This window comes from Drosophila innubila, assembly GCF_004354385.1.
Source record: "Drosophila innubila isolate TH190305 chromosome 2L unlocalized genomic scaffold, UK_Dinn_1.0 4_B_2L, whole genome shotgun sequence".
NCBI classification, from domain to species: domain Eukaryota; kingdom Metazoa; phylum Arthropoda; class Insecta; order Diptera; family Drosophilidae; genus Drosophila; species Drosophila innubila.
This window is the reverse complement of record NW_022995372.1, coordinates 2,235,800-2,260,193: the sequence shown is the minus strand read 5'-3', so window position 1 is coordinate 2,260,193 and position 24,394 is coordinate 2,235,800. Positions and strand designations below refer to the sequence as shown.

The window sequence follows — 24,394 nt, the reverse complement described above, 5'->3', positions numbered from 1 at the left end:
TGTGTGTTCTATCAAAGCGCAGGAAACACGTGCGGATAAAACATTTTTCAAGCTTTTAGCGCTGCATACGAATCAACCCTCAAATAAAAATATATCTAAAAAAAAAGAAAAAAATGAAATGCCATTCACAATAATTTGTTGAGCTTCATAAGAGAGAGGGTGGAATAAGTAGTTTCCGTACTCAACAATCTGTTGCATTGTGATTACGCCAAGTTCGTTCATCTGCAAAAGTCTCACACAAATGTGATAATATTAATCGCAATCACAGCATGAGTTTTATTATGTTTACCAAAAGATCTGGAACTGTGTCTCTTCAAGGTTTTTCAGTAAAGATAGCGATGTATTAATTTTATTTAATTTTTTTACATAACATTATTTTTTATTATGTTTTTTATTTCATTGAAAAAGCTCAAATTTAAATAAATACAATTTAAACCCGAATTTTGGCAAAATTTTCTATACATTTGTTTGTTAAGTTAAGATTTGATTTTAAATTTGTTATTTTAGGTCACTGCCTGGGATAACTGACAATTCTATACTTTATTTAGATAAATAAAGATATCTCTACCACAGACCCTTGATTCAATTAATCCAATTGAAGCCAATTTAGCAATTTTATTATCTTTGCTCCCCTCTAAAAATTAACTCTGGCTGAGAAATCGTAACTAAAGTCAATTTAACATAATAAACGACAATGTAATGATGTCAACTCTTTAATGCCATTTAAAAAATTATATTTGCTTGTTATCTTATTTATCTGTACATGTATGTAGAAATAATGTATAAATATAATTTTTATATTTTATATATATAAAAATGTAAATACAAATTTAAGAATAATAATTAAATATGATTTTTTTTAATTAAAAGTGATAGTAAAAGTATATCATGTTATATCATAATTATTTGCAGGACCTGTTGTATTTATTTATTTACTTAATGTGACATATTTTGTAAATATCATCAATATCAAAAGCAGCCTTTCAATGATAAAATGATAGAACATTTCGATTTGGTTTTCATATGACTTTTCCATGTAAATAGGTGAATGCGAATAAAACAGAATGTATTATTACTTAAAAATAACGTTGTACACGTAAATGTGTTAGAATTTACTTTTTGGCCGAATCATCATAATGGCCCTTTTAAGGGAGTAATTAGGTCCTTTAAAGGCGTCCCAAGTAATGCCCTTGTTCAGGGTGTTGTCCTTATATTTACCAGTCAAGTGGCTGTAAGAATTTAAGTTTACGGGTAAAATTTTAATAAAATCAATTAAAATTCCTCATACCTTTCGACACATCCATTATACCACCAGCCGCCAGTGATATGTTTGGCGCAGTTTTTATAATCACGATCAACGGTTGCAAATTTCATGCCCTGTTGATGTCGAAGTGAGTCACCAGCACTACCACTCTCTGTTCCCAGAGTGTGTAATATATATTTTTCATCCTCGTCGCCTATTCCAAATCTATTATACCGCTCGTATCTTTCATCTCCATTAAAGTCCTCAAGGATTACGAGCAACTCCTGAGTCTCCTTTGCAGTAAGTGCGTGTATTTTATCCAATCCTAAAATAAACTCGTTATTCAGATCTCCAAATCCTTTTTTATAACTATTCCAGTCACGCTCAAAATTCACGCTTCCATCAGTCCGTCTTAAAATAATAGTCCAACCCCCTCCTTGAGTCCTTGCATCGCAAACCACTTCAAATGGGTCTTTACTGTAGTTTTGAATAAGTATTTTATGGATTCCAGTAGACTCTGTATCGGCACAATCATGACGGTAGGGTAGGGAACGAAATGAAATTTTTTCATTAATTTCTTCATTTAAATTAGAACCAGATACTATTAAAAAGGTATTTAATATAAATATAATGAAATTTATGTTCAACATTTTTGTGACTGATGTCTACTGAAAACTAACTGGTTACTGGAATGAGAAGAGACCTTTTATAAGTGCGAGCCTCTTACTTTAGCATTACCTATTAATTTAATTGGCCATACTCCAACGCTTTATATAACAAATATATTACGTAACACGTATCGAAACCATAGCTTGCAAACAACTGTTAACCGTTTTTTTCCTTACGCTCTGTTCGCGAGAACAACCGAAAAAAATCATACTTTCTCGCTCTCGCTCTGAGCAAGACCCTTTGGTTGTTTTCGATCCGGTTTTCGGTTGAGCGCTAACAGTTAAGCAATTTGCTTATCGGTCTTTGAGTGAACAGCGCGTAAAGAGTGAAACGATTTACGCTCACACAGTGAGGCTCACCAAAAGACCGATTGACTGAAAAACTCAACGCAAACGGTCTTTTCAACTATTTGTCTTCTTTTCGATGCACAGTGGTACGTTGTGTAAAATTGCGACATTAAATTTCACTTTCGATCTTCTTGAAAAAATTGTATGTATTTCAGACTAATTTTTTGTTTAAAACAGGAATAGTTTTATTTTTTTAAGTATTTTATTTTGAATTAAGCTGAGCGCGAGCAAAATTTATTTACGAACAATCCAATCGGTTGCTCTCAGACCTTTAGCTCAAAGTCTCAGTGAAGAACACTTATTTCGCGACAGTGTGAAACGGTTAACAGTTATTTGCGAGCTATGATCGAAACTGATCAGATTCGAATACCTTCAAATTCTTCGTCTTTGAGACTATCCACTAAATAAGCCATTTTTTGATGATGTTTTTATTAAAAAAATTTAATAAAAAAGCTTAATAATAACTTTTTTTATAAAAACTTTTCCATTCTCGAGTTATTAAATATTTTTTCTTCTAATGTCAGTCTTTTAACATTTGAGGATTACAGGGGCAGTCACAGTTGCTGAACTCTGTTAACTAACAGAATTATAGCAAGAGAAGGGGTGATAGCTAACAGTCCAATGTTGCTTTACAGTGGATAAAAATTAACAGCGTCTGTTGTAAAATTTCTGTCATTTTTAGCATTGGTTGCAATTTAAATTTAATTGAAAAAATGTAATTTTTACTAATTAGTATATAAGAAATCGTTTAATTATCAAAAAATATTAATATTTGTAAAATATGTTTCCTTAAAAAAGCAGTAGAAATCATGCCAAACTGTTGCTCCTTTTTAACAGTGCTGCCAACTCACCACGCCAGCATGTTCACCACGATAACAGCACGCGAGAGCAAACGCCTGCGCAACAGTTGATGCTACGAAGTTACAGCGAGTACGTAAGAGCGTGCTCTCACTCTCACTCTCTCTGACAGTCTCTCGCAATGCTCATTGGCGGTCGGTGTATGTGTGTGTGTGTGTTGGGGCCGAGTGCAGAGCAGCGTCGGCTACTCGCTGCTGCTGCTGGCCCATTGATGCTCTCGTTGGCGGCGCTGCCGCTGCTCAGTCTCAGTCTGCTTGTTACATTTGAATCGCATGGTGGCGCTCGGTCGACTTCGTGTCTCTCGTGCGTGTGCCGGCTAAATCGGAGATATTCGAAAATACGAGTTTATGTGCACGTGCAGTCCCCCCCTCCCCACCCACTTCCCTCTTCGATCCCCATGCACGTCGACGTCGTGCTGAAAGCATCCAATGCAAATATGTGCTCATATGCAGCGTCACATAAATTAAATGCATTTAAATTCGCAAAAGATGCTAAACTAAAGTAAAAATAAATATATACAACAGTAATTGCCACACACACACACACACACACACATGCATAGCTGTAGTTAGAGTTGCATTGCACTGTGGCGACATCTGTTGGCCGGCAGCATGTGTGTGAATTTCAATTTCCGCTTGAAACGCAGATTTTAAACATCGCTCATCCGGTTTTTTATATTGTTTCAACTGTTTAACTGTTGTTGTTGTTGTTATGGTTTCGCGTCAATTTTAATCAAGTTGTTGCTTTCATCAGACGTAAATACCAAACAAAATTCACGTTTATATTTTTTTAACTTTAAACACAAATAAATTCAAACAATTTGCGAAACAAACAAACAAAGAGGTAAGTTTAAATATTGTACAATTTACATTACAATATTGTAAAATATACATTTGTAACTTATTTCTGGTCATATAAAAGCGATCACAAACAGTTAAAATATTTAAACAACCAAATGTCATTATAATATGTATATGATTAAAAATAATACAGCTTTCTTACAATTGACACTAAATAAACATATAAATAAATTAAAACATATTCAAAACAAACAACAACAAATTTTTATTTTCAAAATATTAATTATTAAAAACTACAAAACAAAATAGAGACATTTGTGTATTTGTAAACAACTGTTTTAAATTATGATCAAATGTATGAGATCACAATTTAATTAAATTTGCATAAAATATGACTTGAAAATCAACAATTCATTTTTATTTTATAAAGAATTATATTAAAAGATACAAAAAGCAGATAAAATTTTGTTATATTTATATCAAATATTATTTGTTAATAATTTTAAGCAAAAGTTAACTATTTTATTGAGATTATTGTAATTTATTTATAAGCACCAACAAGTGGTTATAATTTAAAAAAATCAATATCACTACAAAGATACAAATGTATATTCTTTCCGTTGAAATTTCTGTTATTTATGTCCAGTAGTAAACTAAACCAAATATCAATTTCCTCTGCACAATACTTGATATTTATAGAAATGGAAATATTGAAATTGAAAACCATTTTTGTATCTTAAGTATGTAGCAACATAAACTACACAGAGAGAGATACAATATTAAAATGGCAACTTTAATAAAATGCAGACTGGAAAGTAGCAGATAGTAAGGGGTGGGGGAGTGGGGAGGATGCAACCACATCAAGGCCACAGCCGTCATCTATATATGTATATATATAAACACACGTTCGTACCCCTTTTTTTTATGGCTTGTAGTGGCCCGCCCAGTGTTTGTTATTTGTTATTTTTACTGTACAGTGTACACATGACAATAACGCCGCTGGCTCACAGGCAGCATCTCAGATACAGTGTGTATGAGAATGAGAATGGGGCATGCACCAAGTGAGACTCCACTGTGCACAGTGTTGGTTTGTGGCAAGTGCAATAGTTTTCGAGTGGACCGAGGTAACTTTTTCCATTATGAATGGTGCGGTTGCGCTTTTTCTTTTTCTTTTATTTGTTTTTTTTTTTTTATCCATTCATTATTTACGAGTTTTTCGAGTGCAAACTTCTACCGCTGCTTCTTCTTCTTTCAAACACAAGCAAACAAGTGGCGACCAGAGAATTAGAAGCGACCGCTCGACCGCTTTAAAAGAACGGACTCAGTTCTCAGTTCGCAGTTCCCAGTGTTCAGTTCTCAGTGCAGCTAAGTGCTAAAGTTATTCCCTCGCTCTCTCTCTCTCTCTCTTTCACATAAACAGGGACAAAAGGAGAAAAAGAATGGCGAACAAAACTGCAGCACAACAGAAACTAATCCAACAAATCCACAATCGTTGTGCGTGCCGCTTTGAATCTTTGTTATGGCAATACCCTTTCAAAAGAGAGCTTATTATATTCATAGAGAAGGAGGCAAAAATGCTTTTGTTTTCTTAAAAACATAAATGGAATGAATTGAACTCGAACTGAGAGAGTAGCTGTCTCTTTCTTTCTACTTTCTCAAGTTCTCTTCAGTTTGAAATTGAGAGCTTATTAATATCCTGATCAGAGCAACATATTAAATCTGTCTTTTAAAGACAGTATAAATTAAATAAACAATCAATGAGGAAATAATATAATAAAACAAAATAATTTGTGTATTTATTTATTTATTTACTTTTGTGTTTTTATTGTCAAGCTATAAGCAGATGAAACAGTGCATAAAAAGTTTTTTTATTTTTATTTGTTCAAATTGAGTGAGAAACTCTCAAATCAATAAGATCTGTACAAAAATACATATCAGATCGGAGTATGGTAAATTATAATTCAGAACTTATATACATTAGAGGAAAAAAAAGAGAAAAGAATATTTTAAATGAAATAAACATTTCAGTTAAAAAAATTAAAGACTCATTATACAAAAAACAATACAATTTCTTTAAACGCTTTTTAAACGAACAAAAAAACTAAATCAAAAATAAATAAATGCAGGCAAAACAAAATCAACAGAATATTATCCATACTTTTAAAAAAAATTTACTAACTGGTAAGATTTTTATAGGAAGATAGCAAAGACTTTTTTATCAGAACGAATAAAGGTAATTCGAAAAATGTGTGACTAATGATTCAAAGGATTTCAACAAAGATCGAATTATATTAATAAGATAAAATCAGATCACTAAATATATCAAGTAAAACTTGTAGATATTGATGGACAAGATTTGGATAACAGAAGAGAAAATGTGAACATTTCATATTGTTAAACTCAGATTATAATTCAAGTACTTATGTTTTGGATAAACTTTAATTGATATTGCCATAAGAGAATCCTTTGCTTTACGATTAAAACAGCGCCATCTAGTTTTCATTTTTTGCTGCTTGTCCTGAATTATGTATTGATAAAATGCTTGAAAAAGTTTTGCAGGCCTGGGGAAAGAACCGAACCGAACCGAACCAAACTGAACCGTACCGAATTTAAAGCAACGCATTTAAGCGTGTGTGCATAATTTTGAAAATCACTTGTGAAACAAAGTCACAAGTTTCGGGTAACTTGTTTCAGTCGACACACACACACATGTCACAGACTTTAGACTGTCTCCTCTCTACCAGATTTCAGAGCTTGAGAACTTCTCGTGCATGCAGCACATTCTCTGACATTGATAAATGATTTTCCCCCACTATTTCCCCCATCACCCGTTCCTGATTCCCTTCTTTTGCCGCTTCTCATAAAGTTTAGCACAAGAAAACCGAAACAGTCCAAGCAAAAGCTATGCTGCAATTTATAAAGAGGGGGATAGAGGCAGAGAGAAAGAGTGAAAGAGAGACAGGCAGAGAGGGAACTACGGATTCCGGATGCATTCATGGCTACAAAATTGTTGTTGTTCACTAAACCGTGAACTCTGAAATTTGCCTGGCGCGTCTGAAAATTATCAGCAGTCAGTGTAACAACAACAGCAACAACAAGAACAACTCGAGAGCTGGTGACAGGCGGCAGCACAAGCAAGAGCTGAAAAACTCGAGGAAAATCATAAATAAAATATATGTAGTTATAGATACGAGTGCGAGTAGCACTATATTTCTCTCCCTCTCTGCCTCTCACACCCTCTGTCTCTTTCTCAGCTACTTGTAGTCAAAAATGTAATTATGATCACACTGCAATACTTTAGCACACACACACACATACACTAATAAAAAAAAATTTGTCTCAGAATACAGAATTTTAAAGCTGATTTTAAAATAAGACCAAGTTCAAATTTATGGGATCAAAAATTTGTATGTTTTTAAGACCACAAATATAATTATTAGAATAATTTTTCTTAAATGTTCAAGACTGTTAAATAAAAGTAAATTAAGGCAGATATTAAAAACGAATAATATTATTTTAGTTGCTTTTTTTTTAATTTATATCCATTTTTTCTGCCATGATTGTGTTTCTCTTTAATAAGATAATATAAAGAGTGGGATTGGAACCCGCGCTTAACTTAAGGGAACCATAATTGGTTTCTCTTATAAATATACCAAATTTATTTTTTACTTACAATTTTAGAATTTTATTCTTTTATTAAAAACTGCGATTCATTAGATTAATAATCGTAACATAGGTAATTTGGTCTTAAAATGGTCTTATTTTAAGAACAAAATATTTTAGATGAATGGCTATAATTTTAGAAGTTGTTCTTATTTTCAGTGTATACACACACACATAAATACACACACACACACCCAAATAGTGAGCTGAAAATTTCATTCACTTAAAACTCGTCGAAAACTAAGTTCTTCCAAGCGAATGCAAATGAAAAACCGCAACGCATGCTCAAGTCGAGTTTTCCCCCTCTCCTTCGCCTCCCGCCCCCTTCACAATCTCACACCACACCTCTCGACAGTTTTGCCGAGTCCTTTTGCTTTAGGCCAACATGTAATTAGAGAGCCGCGTACTTGCCAAAAATGTTGTGGGCGCAACGCTTTGATATATAGAGAAATGTGGTGTGCATACAGCTGTAGCAGACTGTGCAACAGTCACCAAGAAAAGTAACCAACCAAGCAAGCATTCAGACCGTCAGATTGTCAGTTTGTCCGTCTGTCTGTCCGGCAGTTGGCCAGCCACAAAAGTTCAAGTTTGCACTGCCTTCGTTGTCTGGCATTCAAGTCCTAGGAGTTGAAGTCCTTGGTCCTTGGTCCTTGGTGCTAGCTTGCCACAGGACCAACTTGTGTGTAAATTGGACGAATGTGCCGTTATGTGTCGATGTGTTGACATCCAAGTGCACAAAGATACAAAAAAAAGATGGATACACTGAACAAAAAGTTCAGACCGCAAGCTGGTATAAAACATTTAATTAAAATGGAATTTTTGTGCCTATAATTTTAATCACTTCTTGTATTTTAATAGGTGAAGCTTAGAAATTTAAAATCAGCCTACTTAGATAATAGATTAAACATGTTCAGAACATTTTCCTTTTTATTATGAAATTTTGTGAATCATATTTTATTTCTAAGGAACCTTTAAAAACATTTATGTCAAAAAAAACATGACAGGGAATCGAACACTTACTGTACTGTACGGAAAAAATTTAGAAGGTCTTTTAAGCTTCTACACAGAATAATTAATTCCGAATTTCTGGATAAAATTAGTCCTTCGAGAAAAATATTTTAGATAAGCGTACAGTCTTAATTTGTCAATTATAACCTTACAAATGCATTCTAAATCAAAACTTTTTCACATAATTTTTTGATTGATTCGTTTTTTTTTCAGTGTAGCACGTTAGAGAGTGAGTGAGACAGAGTAGACAACTCATCTCGAGTTTATACGTTGTCGTTGCGAACCTCAATGCTCAAGTGCGGTCACCACAGTCCGCAAGAAAGTTAAGCAATTGCTTTTCTCGCTTTTTTTGCAACTTTCTTGAAATAATTTTTTTTTTAATTTAAAGAAAATATCCTTACAAACAATCTTGTACATTATGATACCAGCTTCAATTCGAAACTTAAGTTTAAGATGATTTTCATGAAGCAATTACCATACCAACGTTTTTAGCTTTTAATGAAGAAAGTCTAATCTAGCTTTAAACTTTAATATGCTTTAAAAATTTGCTAGAAATATTTAAAAGCTTTAATGTGCGTTTAAACATATTTACTTTTGTGTCAGCTTAAGCAGTTGTCAAGCATTTATGTGCTTTCAAAATAAATCACTAAGATATCAGGTCAAAGTTCCTATAGCATAGCAACTGAAAGAGAAAGAGAAAGATAGAGAGAGTGCGAGTGAGAGAGACTTCAATTGCGTAATAATTAAAATGCAATTTAACGATGCACCTGAACCGTATGGAGGGTAGAAAAGTCAATTTCTGAAATGATTCGAAGAGTAAAGTCCATTAAGTGGCATTTGCAGTATGAAAATGTTTCTTAAATTGAAAATTATAATTATTTATGGGCAGCAAGCAGACGGTTGGTGAGTGGAGTCAAAAGAATGCTTTATAGAAAATGGTTATATGAGTCGGACGGACAGTCGGATGGACGGACGGACAGACGTTCGGTCGGTCGGTCGGTTAGTCAGGCATGTTGTTTGGTGAGCTCTTAAATATAAAACATTTAACGCACGTCTTTGTTGAGGCCTCCAACTCAACGCAACTCGACTCGATTCAACTCAACTCAACTCAACTCGACTCGACTCGACTCGATTCATTCGCTTCATTTGTGGAATGAATAAAGCCGCCGCTTGCCGCTTGCCACATGCCGCAGTTATCCATTCATGGGGTTCCATTGTGAGTTTTTTCATCATTTTTGTGTATGTTTTTGTTTTCATTTTCCTCAATTTTTTTTTTTTTTTTCATTTTATTTTTTTCCATTCAAATAAGTAATGAAGTTCTCTTTTCAGAGATCGCTGCTCTGATGATGCCTTTTTTTGTTGTTGTGGTTGTTGTTGCTGCTTTTATTGGTTTTTATATTTTTATCGATGCACGTTAAATTTTATTGCAATTTTTATGCGCACATCTTTGCTGCATCGCGGTTTTTATATTTAATAAATTTAAATCACTTTATATGTGAGTTTTATGTGCGTTAATAATGCGACAGGCAGAAGCAGAAAGACAGGGAGAAAGATGGTACAGATAGAGTAAGAAAACAAATGAAATACGTCAAAACTCTTACCACAATCACAATGAAAGAAAATGGTTTCGATAAAGAGAGAGAGAGAGAGAGAGAGAGAGAGAGGGAATGAGATAGCTTATATAAATAATTTAACAAAAAAACGTATCAAAAATCTTTAAATGTAAATATATCTTTTAAAGTCACAATCGAACGATTTCTCACATAAATGCTACGACAAATATAATTCCCAAGAATTTACATTTGATATTCTTCCTAGGCACCGGAAATAACAAAAATATATGAAAATTTAATTCAAATAAATCTCTAGTGCGCAAAAGGTCATACAACTTTATCGAGTTGTTGCTATTTTTACATACACTTTTAAAATTTATAATAACAACAAATGTGATTTGTTTTTAATTCAGTAATACGAAAAAAAATATGTGGAAATTTATTAGGGAACAAAAAGCCCTTAAATGTATGCTATGTAATATTTAATTTTTTATCTTCATAAAATATGTCCTGAAAAGTATGCTTTGATTTTTTTTTAATTTTTTTAATGAGAAATTCTATTAAAAATTATGATTGTAAGAGCTTTTTAGGAGTAATAAACGAATTGGAAAATCTCTAAGTCTTAATCATTGAAGAACAAATCTATATTAACCATTTACTTATTTAAAAAAATTAATAAAATAAATATATAGATTAAAGTTTTATTTTTTTAGAATTCAAGTTATTTTTAATTTAGGAAATTACCTATTCTTTCAATGCCCCTACATTTTATATTTTACGCCTCTTTTCAATCCACACAAAACAGAGTCCGATTAAAGGAACTCTCCCATTCTGCCGTCTACACAGAGAACCGTTGAGTGTTGATGGTTTTGTATTTTATGCCATTTTTCATTCTCACAAATAATGATGCTGGAAATGAAAATAATAGGTACATATTGATGAAATTTAATATGTTGAGAAAAGCTCAATTTGCAGACCTCACCCATCTCTCTCTCTCTCTCTCACTCTCTTTTTCTCTCTCTTCCCACAAGCGCATAAGAAGAGCGAAATGAAAAATAATAACAACAAATGCCAGCAACAACAATAACAATAATATAACGAGAAAAGTGAAAACATTTTTGTTGTTTCGCATCAAATTTCCAATTAAACAAAAATTCTAATTTATTTTCCGTGCCAGTTTCATGCTTGTTGTTGTCCTGCTCTCTCCCCTGACCAACAATATCCATGCCTCACTGTACTTGTATACGATTATAAAGTAAATTATTTTCGAGGTTATTATTCTGTTGTCAGTTTGCTATCCGATTTCAGTAGCCCATGGAATGTCCTGTTATTAGGAAGACAGATGTTGCTTTTTTTCTAAAAAAATAAAAACAAAAATAAGCATAAATAAATACTATAACATAAGTCATATTTATTCATATTTTATTATATTTATAATATAATAATTTATTATAATAGTGAATATTGAAAAATTATGAAAAATAAGTTCAATCAGATTTTTCTAGTTCTATTTCTATATATTTTATTTACATTTAAAATTATCTTGGAAACTAGGAAAATTGTTAAAAAAACCTACATTTTATAGGAACATGTTATTAGAACTGTGTATTTTTATATAAAGAAATCAGCAGATACATATTTTTAAAAACTTAAAAATAATGCAACAATCTCCAATATGTATATATATATCTATCTATGCATCTCCGTATCTATAACTATAAAATTGTATATTCAGTATACATATGAATTTTCCAATTTTCTGACTGATATTTGTTTAGTTTTTCTGTGCGCGTAATTGAAATTGCGGCTAATTAGTGAAAAGGCTTTCGGCTCATTTGGCCAACAAAGCCAATAAATATGCTAACACTAACTGTATCTGTGTGGGTGTGCCTCTGTGTGTATTTATGTCTATTGGCTGTCAATTGTGTTGTTGTTGTTGTTGTAGTAATTGTTGTTATTGTTTTTGCTGCTGCTTTTGTCAGAATGTCAACCGCCAAAATGCGTTTGTCTGACATTTGTTAGGCCAAATGGCAACTCATTTGTATCTGTATCTCTGTATGTCTGTATGGCTCTATCATCTCTCTCCCTCTCGCACATTCTGTCTCTGTCTCAGTCTGTATTTGTGTGTCTATTATGTGAAAATGCGCATGTGGCCTGTGGTGGCATATATATGTCGCATTCAATAATACAAAAGACCCGAAAAACGCACACATTTTAAAATATAATTTCGTATACATATATACACACACACACACACCAAAAGCCCAAGAGTTGAGTGAGTGTCACGCACAATTTCCGCTTTCTCCTTTCTCTTTTTACGTTCATCATTTTCTCTATGCGCATTATTCTATTATTTATTATTTGATGGGCAGCTGAAGGGGCGCAAAGGAGAACTGTCGCGTTGACAGCTGCCATTGAAAATTAGCCACGTTTTCAATTTTTTTTTTATACTTATTTACATGCAGAACATAAAAATTATATTCCCATATGCTGCCATGCTGCGAGTATTATTAATAAATAATGTAATAGAGCGCAGATAAATTGCGTATACGCCGCATGTGATACACAAAGAAAACAACTCATAAGTTTTCAACTGCATATATCATAAAATTATAGATTGCTTAATAAACTTATTTATACTTAAGCAAAAGCAAACAAATCCCAATAAATTGATAAAAACGCTACTTCATTTGAGTTCAAGTTCAGATATTTTGATTCAGCTCAAATTAGAATCGATTTATGTAGAATTGAGTGCATACAAGAAATATTTCAAAGTTTCAGTAAAAAGTTTTAAGCAAATTTGTGACAAATTGCAGTTCGTTTAAATAAAAAAAAAGAATTATTTGATATATAAAAAGGATTTCAGTGTTTTTAAAAATGTACTACAACGATTTATTAAGAATTTACTGTAGATTTTAATGGCAAACAGATTAAACAAACCGAAATGAATTTAAGTGCTACAAAAAACCATTTAAAGCACTTGTTAAAGTATTAATTTTAGTAATGCAAAAATCAATAATATTTTATTCATTTGCTTTACATTTAATAACATTTTGTTTGTGCAATTGCTTAACAATACAATGCCAAAGACAAAGTAATAATATAAATTGCAACATTTCCCTTTTCAGCTTGTCGGCTTGTTATTTTGCTATGGAAAATGCGATACTGGCAATTTAATTAAAGCTTGAAAAGAATTCACTTGATTAAAATTGTTGCCACATCAAGTGGCAATGAATATTGTTGAATATTGCAATAAAATAAAAGAAGAGAGAGAGAAGCAAAAGCAACTCATATAACTTTCATAACTTGTTGTAACTGTACGAAAATGCATTAATAAAATAATAATAAAATCATGTGTGTAAATATGCCAACAAATTGGATGAAACTGAAAAGTGAGCAGCTTTCCAGATTAAAGAACGAAGCCAGGAAAGAGAAAACAAGCAGGTAAGTTAAAAGCAGTAACACTTAAGAATACATAAGAGTATTTTATTATAAATATTCTGAGAGTTTCGTTCATATTTATGTACAATATTTTCATACAATTAAATTGTAAATTTTGAGGCGAGCTGCCAACAAATTTAATAAGACCAAAAAGCTTTTCTCCACATTCAAAATATTTGGACAAGTTTTTCAATAATGCAATAAAGTTGCCAATGGCCGCAAGGAAACAAGGACCAGCCAGGACACTCACTTGATGAAACAAAAATATTGCCCACAATTTGTTAGAAAACTCGCCACCGACTTTAGTTTTTCCCTCGTTTTTCGCTTTCCCTCGCCACTTGTTTATCTTCCGGGCAAAGAAGCCAAAAGAAGCATGAGAAGCAGGGAGAACTCAAGATTTTTCAATAGACCAAGAGACGAGCCACAGTCAACGCATAAACAAATAATAAAAGTGGAGAATTCGCGACCCTGGCAACGACCTTTGTAGCGGCTCATTTATCAATGGAAGCCCCCCCTCCCTTCACCACGCCCTCTGTTGACCAAAAAACACAACAGCCCGGAACATATGGCCTGAGGACAGCAACAAACACTGACAACCAAATCTGGGCAACAAAACAAATTAAAGTTGTACCAAATTTACTTTAAGGCGCCAACAACAAATCGCAGTCAATCAACAAAGGAAGCAAAAAAAAGGCAAAAAAAAAGAAAGAAGCTAAAAAACAGATGGGGGCAATTTTTACAAGATTTACCTGACCGGCATAAGTAATCAGAAGACTGCTCCCAAATGACGCTACAATCGAATTCTAAACTGTCGTCCAAAAGCGATTTGGACACAACGCTCAACAAAAAATGAAAAAAAAAAACATGAGAGCAAAAAGTCATCAATCGGCCCAATAGCCTTACAAAAATACAAACAACATTTTTTTATCTTTCACATTAACAAACATAGAGTTTAAGATAGAAAACTTTAGGACTTAGTTTTGCAGGCTTAAATTTAATTTCAAAAGGTGTCTCAGCCCAACGTTTCTGATATATTTCGCAAAGTCAGATAGATTTCAAAACAGATTTAATATAATTATAATTTATAGAAGCTGATAACATAAGGAAGTGTAATTCTTCTATATAAAACTTAGCGTCAAAGCGTATTTCTCTAATCCATTTATTGCTTTCATTTACTCAGTTTCACACCACAAATATTAAACTTATAGTATTTATATTTGAATTTAAATTTTTTTATCGAATATGTCAGCAAAATGATTATAATTCAATTATTTACTCAGATTCACACCACATATATTAAAGTTATAGTATTCATATTTGAATTTAAATTTTTTAATTAAACTTTCCTTTTTTTTTTAGTATTGAATATGTCAGCAAACAGACAATAACTAAATTATATTCCAATAGATTAATTTCTTTTATATTTTTTAATTTTATTTAATAAGATACAATATGGAATTTAATCTAAAGAAGCAATACAGATTTCGGGAAGTACTAGCAACTAATTAGCTCTACAACAAAATTTGTTACTATAATTCAATTAACTAGCTGAAAGTGAAAAAATTCTATATTAAATTTGCTTCATTTTAAGCAGTACAATAAAATTATTCTATATAATTTTACCGCTATTCTTAAGAATCATTGAGAAGTGTGTTTACATATTTACATAAACATAGGATAAACTTTTAGGAAATTCGTTTTTTTAACGCAAATGTTTAAAAGAAATTGTTAAATTGACTAAGAATATATTTTTGAAGAAAATCAAATGCGAATTGAGATAAATGAACTCGCAAGTGATAACAGCGCACCCACAAAAAAAATAATAACAGAAAGAGACGTGAATTTGAAAGGGGCGATAAAAACACATGCGAAAATCTGTTGTCAATGAAATCGATTAAGTTTCGTTGCCCGCTCGATGTATATGTTTGAGAAAGAAAACTAAAAAGAGGCGGCAGGAGAGGAGAAGAAGGAAGAGGAGTAGGAGTGGGAGAATGGGGGAGCAGCAACTCATTAAAAAGCATTAAACGGCAGGAGCGGAAGTCATTGGACTATCAGACGGAGACACGCTTCCGTTTTGCGCTTCAGTCGCTTCAGTTGCCTCGTCGCAGATTTACGGCCAAAAGTGCGTAAAACGTGGCCAAAAAGCAACAACGTTTGTGTCCTTGAGTTTGCTTTGCTCCCTTTTCTTTCCTTTTTTTTTTGTATTTTGTATTTTGGCAAAGATTGAGGTAGGCAGAGAGAAGGGCAGGGGGCTAAAGATTGTCACCGGGCCAATTGCAGGGAACGACAACTTCAAATGATTTATCGCCAGATAGTTGAGTTCAAAAGCGAAGCGCAAAGCGGAGAAGAAACGCGGCAACTTTTGCACAGCGCACAAATATTTATTTATAAAATTGTTATCCTTGCCAGCTACAAAACCCGGAGTTCCACTTTCTTTGTTTTGCTACAGGTTCGATGGGATTGTGTCCTCGCCAGCTGCCTCCTGCCTCTTGCCTCCTGTCTCCTGTCTCCTGCCACAACTTGCTTTGCTCATTGCCAGGCATTCGCTCATTTTCAAATCGGATTTTATCAACTGAATGGCATTCTTGTGCAAATATCTTATCTCTCTCTCTCTCTCCACTCTCTTCCTGCCGCTCAACAGGATAATGGCAACTTTTTCTTAGACTCCCCTTTGTCTGCTTCTCTCTCCTCTCCTCTCTTCTGTCCTCTCTTCAGCTGAGCAGCGCTGAGCTCAGTTCAGACTCATCTCGGCTCGGTTCATGCAGCTTTTTGTATGGCTTTGGAATTATTTTGAAAGCGGAAATTGATTTTCGTTTCTTATTGTGCACGACTTTCGTGATGCTTTGCTGTTTCCTTTCTCTCATTTTGGTCTCCCTCTTACCCAAAACAATACACGCTTTACATACACATAAGCAAATACATAATTTGAAGCAGATTTATGAGGCGTACTGAGTCCTTTATTTCATTTGTTTGTCAAAGAATCGAAGGCTTTGAATAGTCTTCATCTCTTCACATATTAAATAAAATGTAACATAGCAAAATATAAGACTCAATTATTTCCGGTGTTAAATATCCAAAACTATCAGCTGTAAAGTTGCTAATAAGAAGTTCTACTAGACTTTAAACTTGCCTAACTTTGTCAAATCTAACCCGATTTTGAACGTTATTTGTTGTAAAACTGATTCTGCATATAAAAAATATTTTCTTCCAAATGAACAATTTATTCGTCTTCCTGTCGACAACATCACGTACTCCCCCCTTTGACTTTTCGGAAATTATATTTTTTCCAACATTTTAAATCATGACTTGTAAAGTTGTCAGAACAAAGTCTTACCAAATTTCAAATTCTCATAACTTTGCCAAAACTAATTTTCATGCGGCATGTCGCTTTAATCATTATTTGGGCTCTTAATTGATTCTGCATCTAAAGATTATTAACTTTAAAAAATTTTGAATTTTCGATTTTTTTTTCCGTCAAAATTTTGAATTTTTGGTAAAAATTTTTTTTCAAAATTTAGAAACTTGAGATTTTACTTTTAATCAATTTCTGATGCCCAAATTAGTAGAAAACGACACTTTAAATTTGATTCTTAGAGGTTTCATTTTTCTGTAAAATATCATGTCAAAACTAACAAAAAATTTGACTTGTGAAGTTGTTAGACCAAAGTCTTAACAGATTTCAAACTCTCATAAGTTTGCCAAAACTAAGCCGATTTTCATGCGGAATGTTATTTTGATCATTATTTGGTCTCTAAATAGATTTTGCAGAAAAAAATTATTCACTTTACAATTTTGCACATTTGCGATTTTTTCGTAAAAATCATGACAAATAATATCACTAGTAAAGGTGGCAATTAGAATTTTTACCATTTCAAATACCATTTTGATCATCATCTGATCCCTTAAGTGATTCTGTATTAAAAAAAAGAAAAGATGACTTTATTTTAATGATAAATACCCTACCTTCCTTTTATTTTAAATCTGTCCTGTAACCATGATAAATAATATCTTTGTGAAGATTTTCAATTAGTATTTCAATTCCCTGCTTGTTCAAAAGAAGTCAATCTATAAATTCTTTCCTTTCTTTCATTTTAAAAGTGAAGGAAAAACGTTTTTTGATCTGACCCAGTTTATTCACATTCATTTTCAGTGCTTTCCTGTCGCGTGAATTGCTGAGCCTAGACCTATGCCTTATCAAAGGGGGTCACGTCGGGGTCATAGCGGAAAGAGAGGGGCATGGGAGGGGAATAGGGGGTAACTGGTTTCACTCGCGTCTGACATTATGAATGATCAGCATAAATTTCGCGAACTCTCACGAGTTGCAGCTGTTGCCATTGGGGCAACTACGTGGAAAAAGGAAGGAAAAAAATTAGTATAGTATAGAGAAGACAAACGCGAGCTATGAAGATAACCAGAAGAGCAAACTGAAGGACGGCTCAGAAATTCATTTCATTTCATTTCCTTTGTACGTGAGTGAAATTTTTTATGCCATTCCATATAATAATTTGGTCATGCAAACTGACTACTTAAACATTTGCCATCTGCCATTTAAAGAGTATTTCAACGTCTTTGTGCAAAAGTAAATTAGTTCAGCAGCTAATTGGATATGCAGCATTGTAAAGTGTAAAAGTTTAAACATAAATTGTGTGACCTTTATTTATTGTTGTTTGTGTTAATAAAATTATTTTCAAGTTAAGGATTGAGTCGAAGATGAAAGATAGAATAACAAAATATTTATTAAATAAAGATTCGACATATACCCAGTACTTCACTTATATAGACTTTAACATCTACTATCCAAATATTACGAAACTTTCCAAATATATTTTTTAAAAATACATAATGAAATATTTTTTTTTTTATAAATAGTATTCCTTATTTATGTAATTTTAAAATTTGCATAGTAATTCCTTTTTAGAAAATTTTGTAGAAATAAACTTAAAATAAATGTACTACAGAACATTGCTGCTATACCCTGTAATTAATTTAATTATTGAAAAATTGTATGTAGCAATTGTATCAACAAGATGATTTCATTCTTGGAGTTAACAGTCTAGACATAGCCAATTTCTATAGCATACCCCTCTGCAGCTCAGCTGCGTACAGGGTATATAATTTAGATACCAAAAGAACCCAAAACACAGCACAGCAAATTCTTTTGCCACTTGAATGCCTTGTCGAATAATTCGGCAACAAACTGGCAATGAAGAAAGAGAGCAAATGCCAAAAACTAAATTCAGTTTACATAATATAGCTCATAAAATATTTTTCGCCCTCTAACCCCTGCTCGAGGGTTGGGGAGGGGTAGAAGGGGGGGAGTGGGAAAACTAGGACACACTTGAGTGCGCCTTGAAACACAATTTAAGCATAAACAATAAAGAAAAGCGACGAACTTGAACGAAATAAAACTTGAAACTCGAATATGTATTTACATATGAAACGAAACCGCCCACTCGACACACAGATACACGCACACACACACAGACAGACAAGCAAGTTGTGGTTAAGGAAAGAGGAAGTAGAAGAGAAAGAGATAGGAAGATACTCTAAGTGGTGTCTGGTGAGGGGAAAAGACAGCAGACTAAACAGCACTAAATTAATTCTGCACAATTTGCATTAAAATATGCAAATAAAAAAAGTGAAAGAGGCCAAAGAAAAAAAAACCAACACGCTTCCCTAACCAACCTCCTCCTCTTAACGTTTAAGCCAAAAACTAAACCCTGAGTCAGAGACAGAGACAGAGAAGAGACTGAGAAACTGAAGAGACATATTCCCAGCAGTAAGCGTTAAACATATGTGTGCTTGAGTGCTTGCCAGACAATGGATTGGGCCACAATTTGGGGGCATGGTCGAGGGAGGGGACACAATTTGGGGGTCCTGTTTGGTTTGTGGGCGTCTTTTAAATTTCAAGTGTGCCTCGTTATGGCTTTAATGTGCAAAGGAAGCAAGAGACAAAAGTAGCAACGCTACAATTCAGGTGATCAACTATCAGAGGCCCAGTCGAATCAATCTACAAGAAAAAACAAAAAAAACTTAAACTACAAAATAATTTTAAAAAATTAAAATAAATATGAATATAATAAAGATAGATGCTGCAGGCAAGCTGCTCGACTCTTAAATGTCTGGTCGAACCAATTACTACAAATTTTAAATATACAAAAAAAAGTACAACAAAAATTTTTAAAAAGAAATAAAAACAAATAAATATGTACCAAAATACAATTCTGAGCATAATTTGAAAAATTTTGTATATTGTTTTTAAATTTTGCAATATTTGCACACAAATAAAAAAATAATTAAATTAAAATTTAGTGAATTTAATATATTTATTCTTAAATGATAGAAATAGCAAGAACGAAAATAGAATGATTAAGCTTTTATATTTGTAGGGTAGTAGTGAAATAAAGATTTATTCTTAAAAAAAATATTTTTTAAATATGCTCGGTATCTAATAATAACTTTTTCGCAATTAGTTTTTCTATTTATAATCCGATTGAGATGAAATTTTCAACAAAAATGCACAAGTTATCACAAATTGTATTTGTTAAGTCTCAAGATGGTAGTTAAAAAATTGCTCTTTTTATTCGATTTTCTGCTTGACGAACAGACAGTGTCGAAAACTCATAAGCCATTGTTTTGTTTGGTTACTGGGCCAAAAATAAAAGCCCACAATTGGGTTCGACTCTATTGGGTCTGGTAAGCTGGCGTTTCGATTATGAAAGTGCTGCCTCAATTCAACCACCTCCCCTCCTTCCTTACCCCTCCCCCACCTAGTCAATGCATGTGCAACAACAACAAATACAACAAGAATAACAAGAACAATACGAAGAGGAAAAGAAGAATATTATGCCCCGGGGCAACAACAGAAATTCAGCTGCCTGCAAATTTGATTGTTCTTGTAGCAACGCTTCTCCGCTTCTCCGTTTCCCCCCTTTCCGCTTCCTCCTGCCACCCTTTCGACTTTCCTTCCCGAAAATACGGTGCGTGGGTTTTTGGGCGTTGGCATTGGCGTCGACGTCGGCATCCAATGAAGCATGAAACTTTAGCGCACTTGCAACACTTTTTTTTCGACTTGATAATTTTGATACCCTAACCAAACATGTTCCTTCCACTTCTTACTAGCTAAATAATCGAGCAATATTTATTGCTAGTTTTTTTTTACAATTAAATACTAAGTATAATACATTTTTTAAACTTAAAGGGTAAATATAGAGTATGTTTAACAACATAAAAATTCTTAGTAATAAAATAAAATATTCAGGCCTGTTCTGGTTTTTGTTATCGGAACAATATTTGGGCTCTGAAGATCTTTAAGCTGTCTTTATTTTAGTAAGGCAAAATCATGCAGATTAAAGTGACTTTTAGTTGGTGAACTTAAATCCGATAAAGGGAAAAACGATAACTTTTACTACTTCGCCTAGTTGCTGTCGAAAAAAATGAAAACTTAGGCCCGAAAATATAGATATGTGTTATTTTTGAGGAATATTTGTTGGTAATATTGTAAATCAAAACAAAAAGCATTTTGGAAGCATTATTGTTAAAAATATGAAATGAAAGTAATACAATTTTTTATATAAATTCAATTTTTAAATTGGGGTTTAACGTTTTTTGTATTTAAAATATATTTCTAAAGACCTACCCAACTATAAATGCCTTAAATATAGACTAACAGAAGTATATAAAATAAAAGTCTAATAAAAATACATTTATAATATTAATAATATTTTATAACTATGCTCCACATTACATATTAATATTGTAGGGCATTCAATCTTCGACAGTCGAAAATCCTTATTTTTTATTTCCTTTTTCATATATATATTTCTTCACTTGCATTTCCCGTTTTGCTTTTTTCTAGCGCGCACTGTGCAAAAATATGTTAGCTGCGACTTTAGTAATCTGCTTTGACTGTGATAGTGTCTGGGTGTGTTTGGGTGTGTGTGTGTGTGTGGGAGAATGTGTGTGTATAAAATTGCGTGTACAATCCACAGTGAAGTGGCACAGAGAGCAAGAGCAAGAGCAATAGAGAGAGAGAGAGATTGTGATAGAAAAAGAAAGAGTTGGCAAAATAAAAACTTGAAGTACTTTCTGCAATGCGCGCTTTTCAACCAGAAGAAAAAAAGAATTGTGAATCGAGTTGCAATGCGAATTTTCAGTTACTTTTTGGAAATAGCGTGTTACTAAGATATGAGTTTTTCCAAACTAACCAACTAAACTTTACAATTTATGAAAACAATGGCGCAAAAGTGTTTTGAACTTTCAGTTTAGTTTAACACAAGCTGACGAAATCGTTGAAAAGCGCGCTTTAATCTAAGTCAAATTTGACTACATATAAACAGCAAAAAGTTGCTGATAATCAAAGCTAAAAAGCTGCTTAAGATTACATTGTTCTAGCAAAGAATTATTCAAGAAGATTTTAAGGCACAATTCTCAGGCAACAGCTTTTTGGATCCAAACATATGAATATACATATCTATCTCTAAAAGAAAAGTCTAGAGACGAAAGAATTTCCATTCAGATCAGCTGAGCTCGGTTTGATCGACAAAATAGAGTGAGAGAGGGAGAGAGGGAGAGAGATAAAAAGAGAGTCACTGCGACTGTTATCACTCTTTTTTTTTTTTTTATTGAAAACTATAAAAAATCAGTGTAGAAGACAGAAAGTAAATGTTATCACTTTGTGGGTGTGTGTGTGTGTATGGGTGGCGCGTGTTGTGTTACACTGATAAGAAATATGTTATAAAATCAAGATTTTGGTCTCAAATCTAAAATTTTTGGTCTAAAAAATGCGTAGAGAAAATAAAATTATTAAACTAAGAGAACACATCTTGATTTTAACAACATTTTATATAAGACCAAGTTCTTATTTTAAGAATAAATGTTTTTAGATGAATGTTCTTGATTTTAGAAGTTGGTCTTTTTTTTCAGTGTACCTGTTCTGTTAATTCTTGACATTGCGTTGAAAATTTTTAATTTTAAAATTTTTTTATTTTCATACTGAATATTTAATATTTTCTTTAGATATGCTTAAGCCAATTCCATTCAAAGCAATACGCCAAAAAAAGGTCAGAATTGTGCACTTTATTAGCCGCTTTTAACAGGTTCGTGTAAAGTAGTTGGAAGTTGGAAGACCAACCGGTAAATAAGCATTGAAACAATTCATAAAACTACCCAAAAAGGGCAATTTTATTCGCACAAACCACGCGTAAGTGGACGCTACATGTACTTAGTACACCCCATCAAAGTCCCGAGCCTAGAGGCACTTAGAACCATACTTTGGGACCCTAACGAGTGAGATAGAGTGAGAAAAAGAGAGTGAGAGAGGCAATGCCGGCGCCATTGTAACGGGCGAGTCGGTTGGCCAATGGTGAAAACGTGTTTACGCTTTTATTATGTAAAGGAAGCCGCTATAAAAGGCAGTCAAGACTTCAACTCCAATTCCAGTTGCAGTTTCAGTTTCACTTCTAGTTCCTGCTCGTAACTCCACAAATCTGCGCTGGACACTCACACACGTATTTATGTATGCAAAGTAATTGTGAGCATTAAATGTTCTGTTCCGCACAATTCTATTCTGTTGGGCTTTTTTAAGAGCTCGCCTCGTTGGACTTGCGGTTTTCATTTCGAGTTTTCCCACAAGAAACAATTAAGAAAAACAGAAATACACAAAAGGGAACAAGAAATTCAAGTAATGCAAATGCAAAAATTTTAGCATAAGAAAAATGTACATTAATTTTAAAGAGTATCTTACTTTTTTAAGTCGAGATATGTATCGATTATAAATATTAAATTCAGTTTTGATTTTGAATTGTCCATTATATACTCCAAATTACAATACATCTCTGATCAATTACCACAAATCAAATATATATTTTGACCACGAAGTTTATATTATATTTTTATCATTAATATTTGATTTTGAAAAGCACTCTGTCAATTGTTTAAGTCCATCATATATACCAAAATATATTGTATATCTAATTAATTTGTACAATTTAATTGATTTGACTCTAAGCAACTTATAATGTATTTACTCCATTCATATATTGCAACATTAATAAATTTTTACGATTCAATTATTTTGACTTAAAGCAACTTATATTATTTCATTTAAATATGTATTTTTTTTTTAAAGCACTCTTTTAATTATAAGGCCTTCTATATATTGTTTTACCTATCAATTAACACAATTCGATTATTTACAGGTAGACTATAAGCAACTAATATTATATTTACTCAATTTATATTTGTTTGTAAAAATCAATTTAGACGTTCGACATAAACTCAAAATTAATTAATTTGTACAATCCAATTAATTTGACTTTAAGGAACCTATGATTAATTTATTTCATTCATAATTGTTCTTAAAAAGATTTATAGATTCAATCATATACTTCATTATATCTCTTATCTTATTAGCACAATTTGATTCGACTAATCGACTTTGACAAACTTATATTGAATTTTTTCTAAACATATTTGTTTTTGAAAAGCAATTTAAAAGTCCATCATCTACTTAAAATTATATTTTATCTCTTATCAATTAGCAGCGTTCAATTATTTTGACTTTAAGGGTCTTTGGTCTTCGTCATGGCAAGAATTCAAGTGTTTCTTTTTGCTGCTTATTGTTATTGTTTGCACTTATTTTGCTATTCAGAGTATGCAAATCCCATAAAAACTCATTTTGAGCCAATTGAGCGCATTGTTGTTGTATGTGCTGTAGCTTGTTGCTTGTTGCAACCGAGCTGAAAATCAACATTGAAACATTTGCCTTCTTCTCTCTCAACGCTGTAATTAACTAAAAAATTGTTTTGTTTT

At 32.7% G+C, this 24,394-nt stretch overlaps 2 protein-coding genes across 2 annotated transcripts in view; one reads left to right on the top strand and one right to left on the bottom strand.

Moving 5' to 3' along the window:
* Nucleotides 1-891: 891 nt before the first annotated feature.
* LOC117779601 (ryncolin-1-like) lies at nucleotides 892-3,121 on the bottom strand. Its single transcript, XM_034615839.1, has 4 exons — nucleotides 3,111-3,121; nucleotides 1,982-2,010; nucleotides 1,289-1,760; nucleotides 892-1,229 (listed from the first exon to the last, which is right to left on the bottom strand). The coding sequence occupies exons 1-4, from the start codon at nucleotides 3,119-3,121 to the stop codon at nucleotides 1,106-1,108; spliced, it is 636 nt and encodes a 211-aa protein (XP_034471730.1). The 3' UTR covers nucleotides 892-1,105.
* A 10,260-nt stretch (nucleotides 3,122-13,381) lies between these two features.
* Nucleotides 13,382-24,394, top strand: part of LOC117780485 (protein O-mannosyl-transferase TMTC1) — a 68,738-nt gene continuing 57,725 nt past the window's right edge. Inside the window, 1 exon segment of the mRNA XM_034617043.1 lies at nucleotides 13,382-13,585. Coding sequence (XP_034472934.1) covers nucleotides 13,494-13,585 — 92 coding nt within the window. The 5' untranslated portion in view covers nucleotides 13,382-13,493.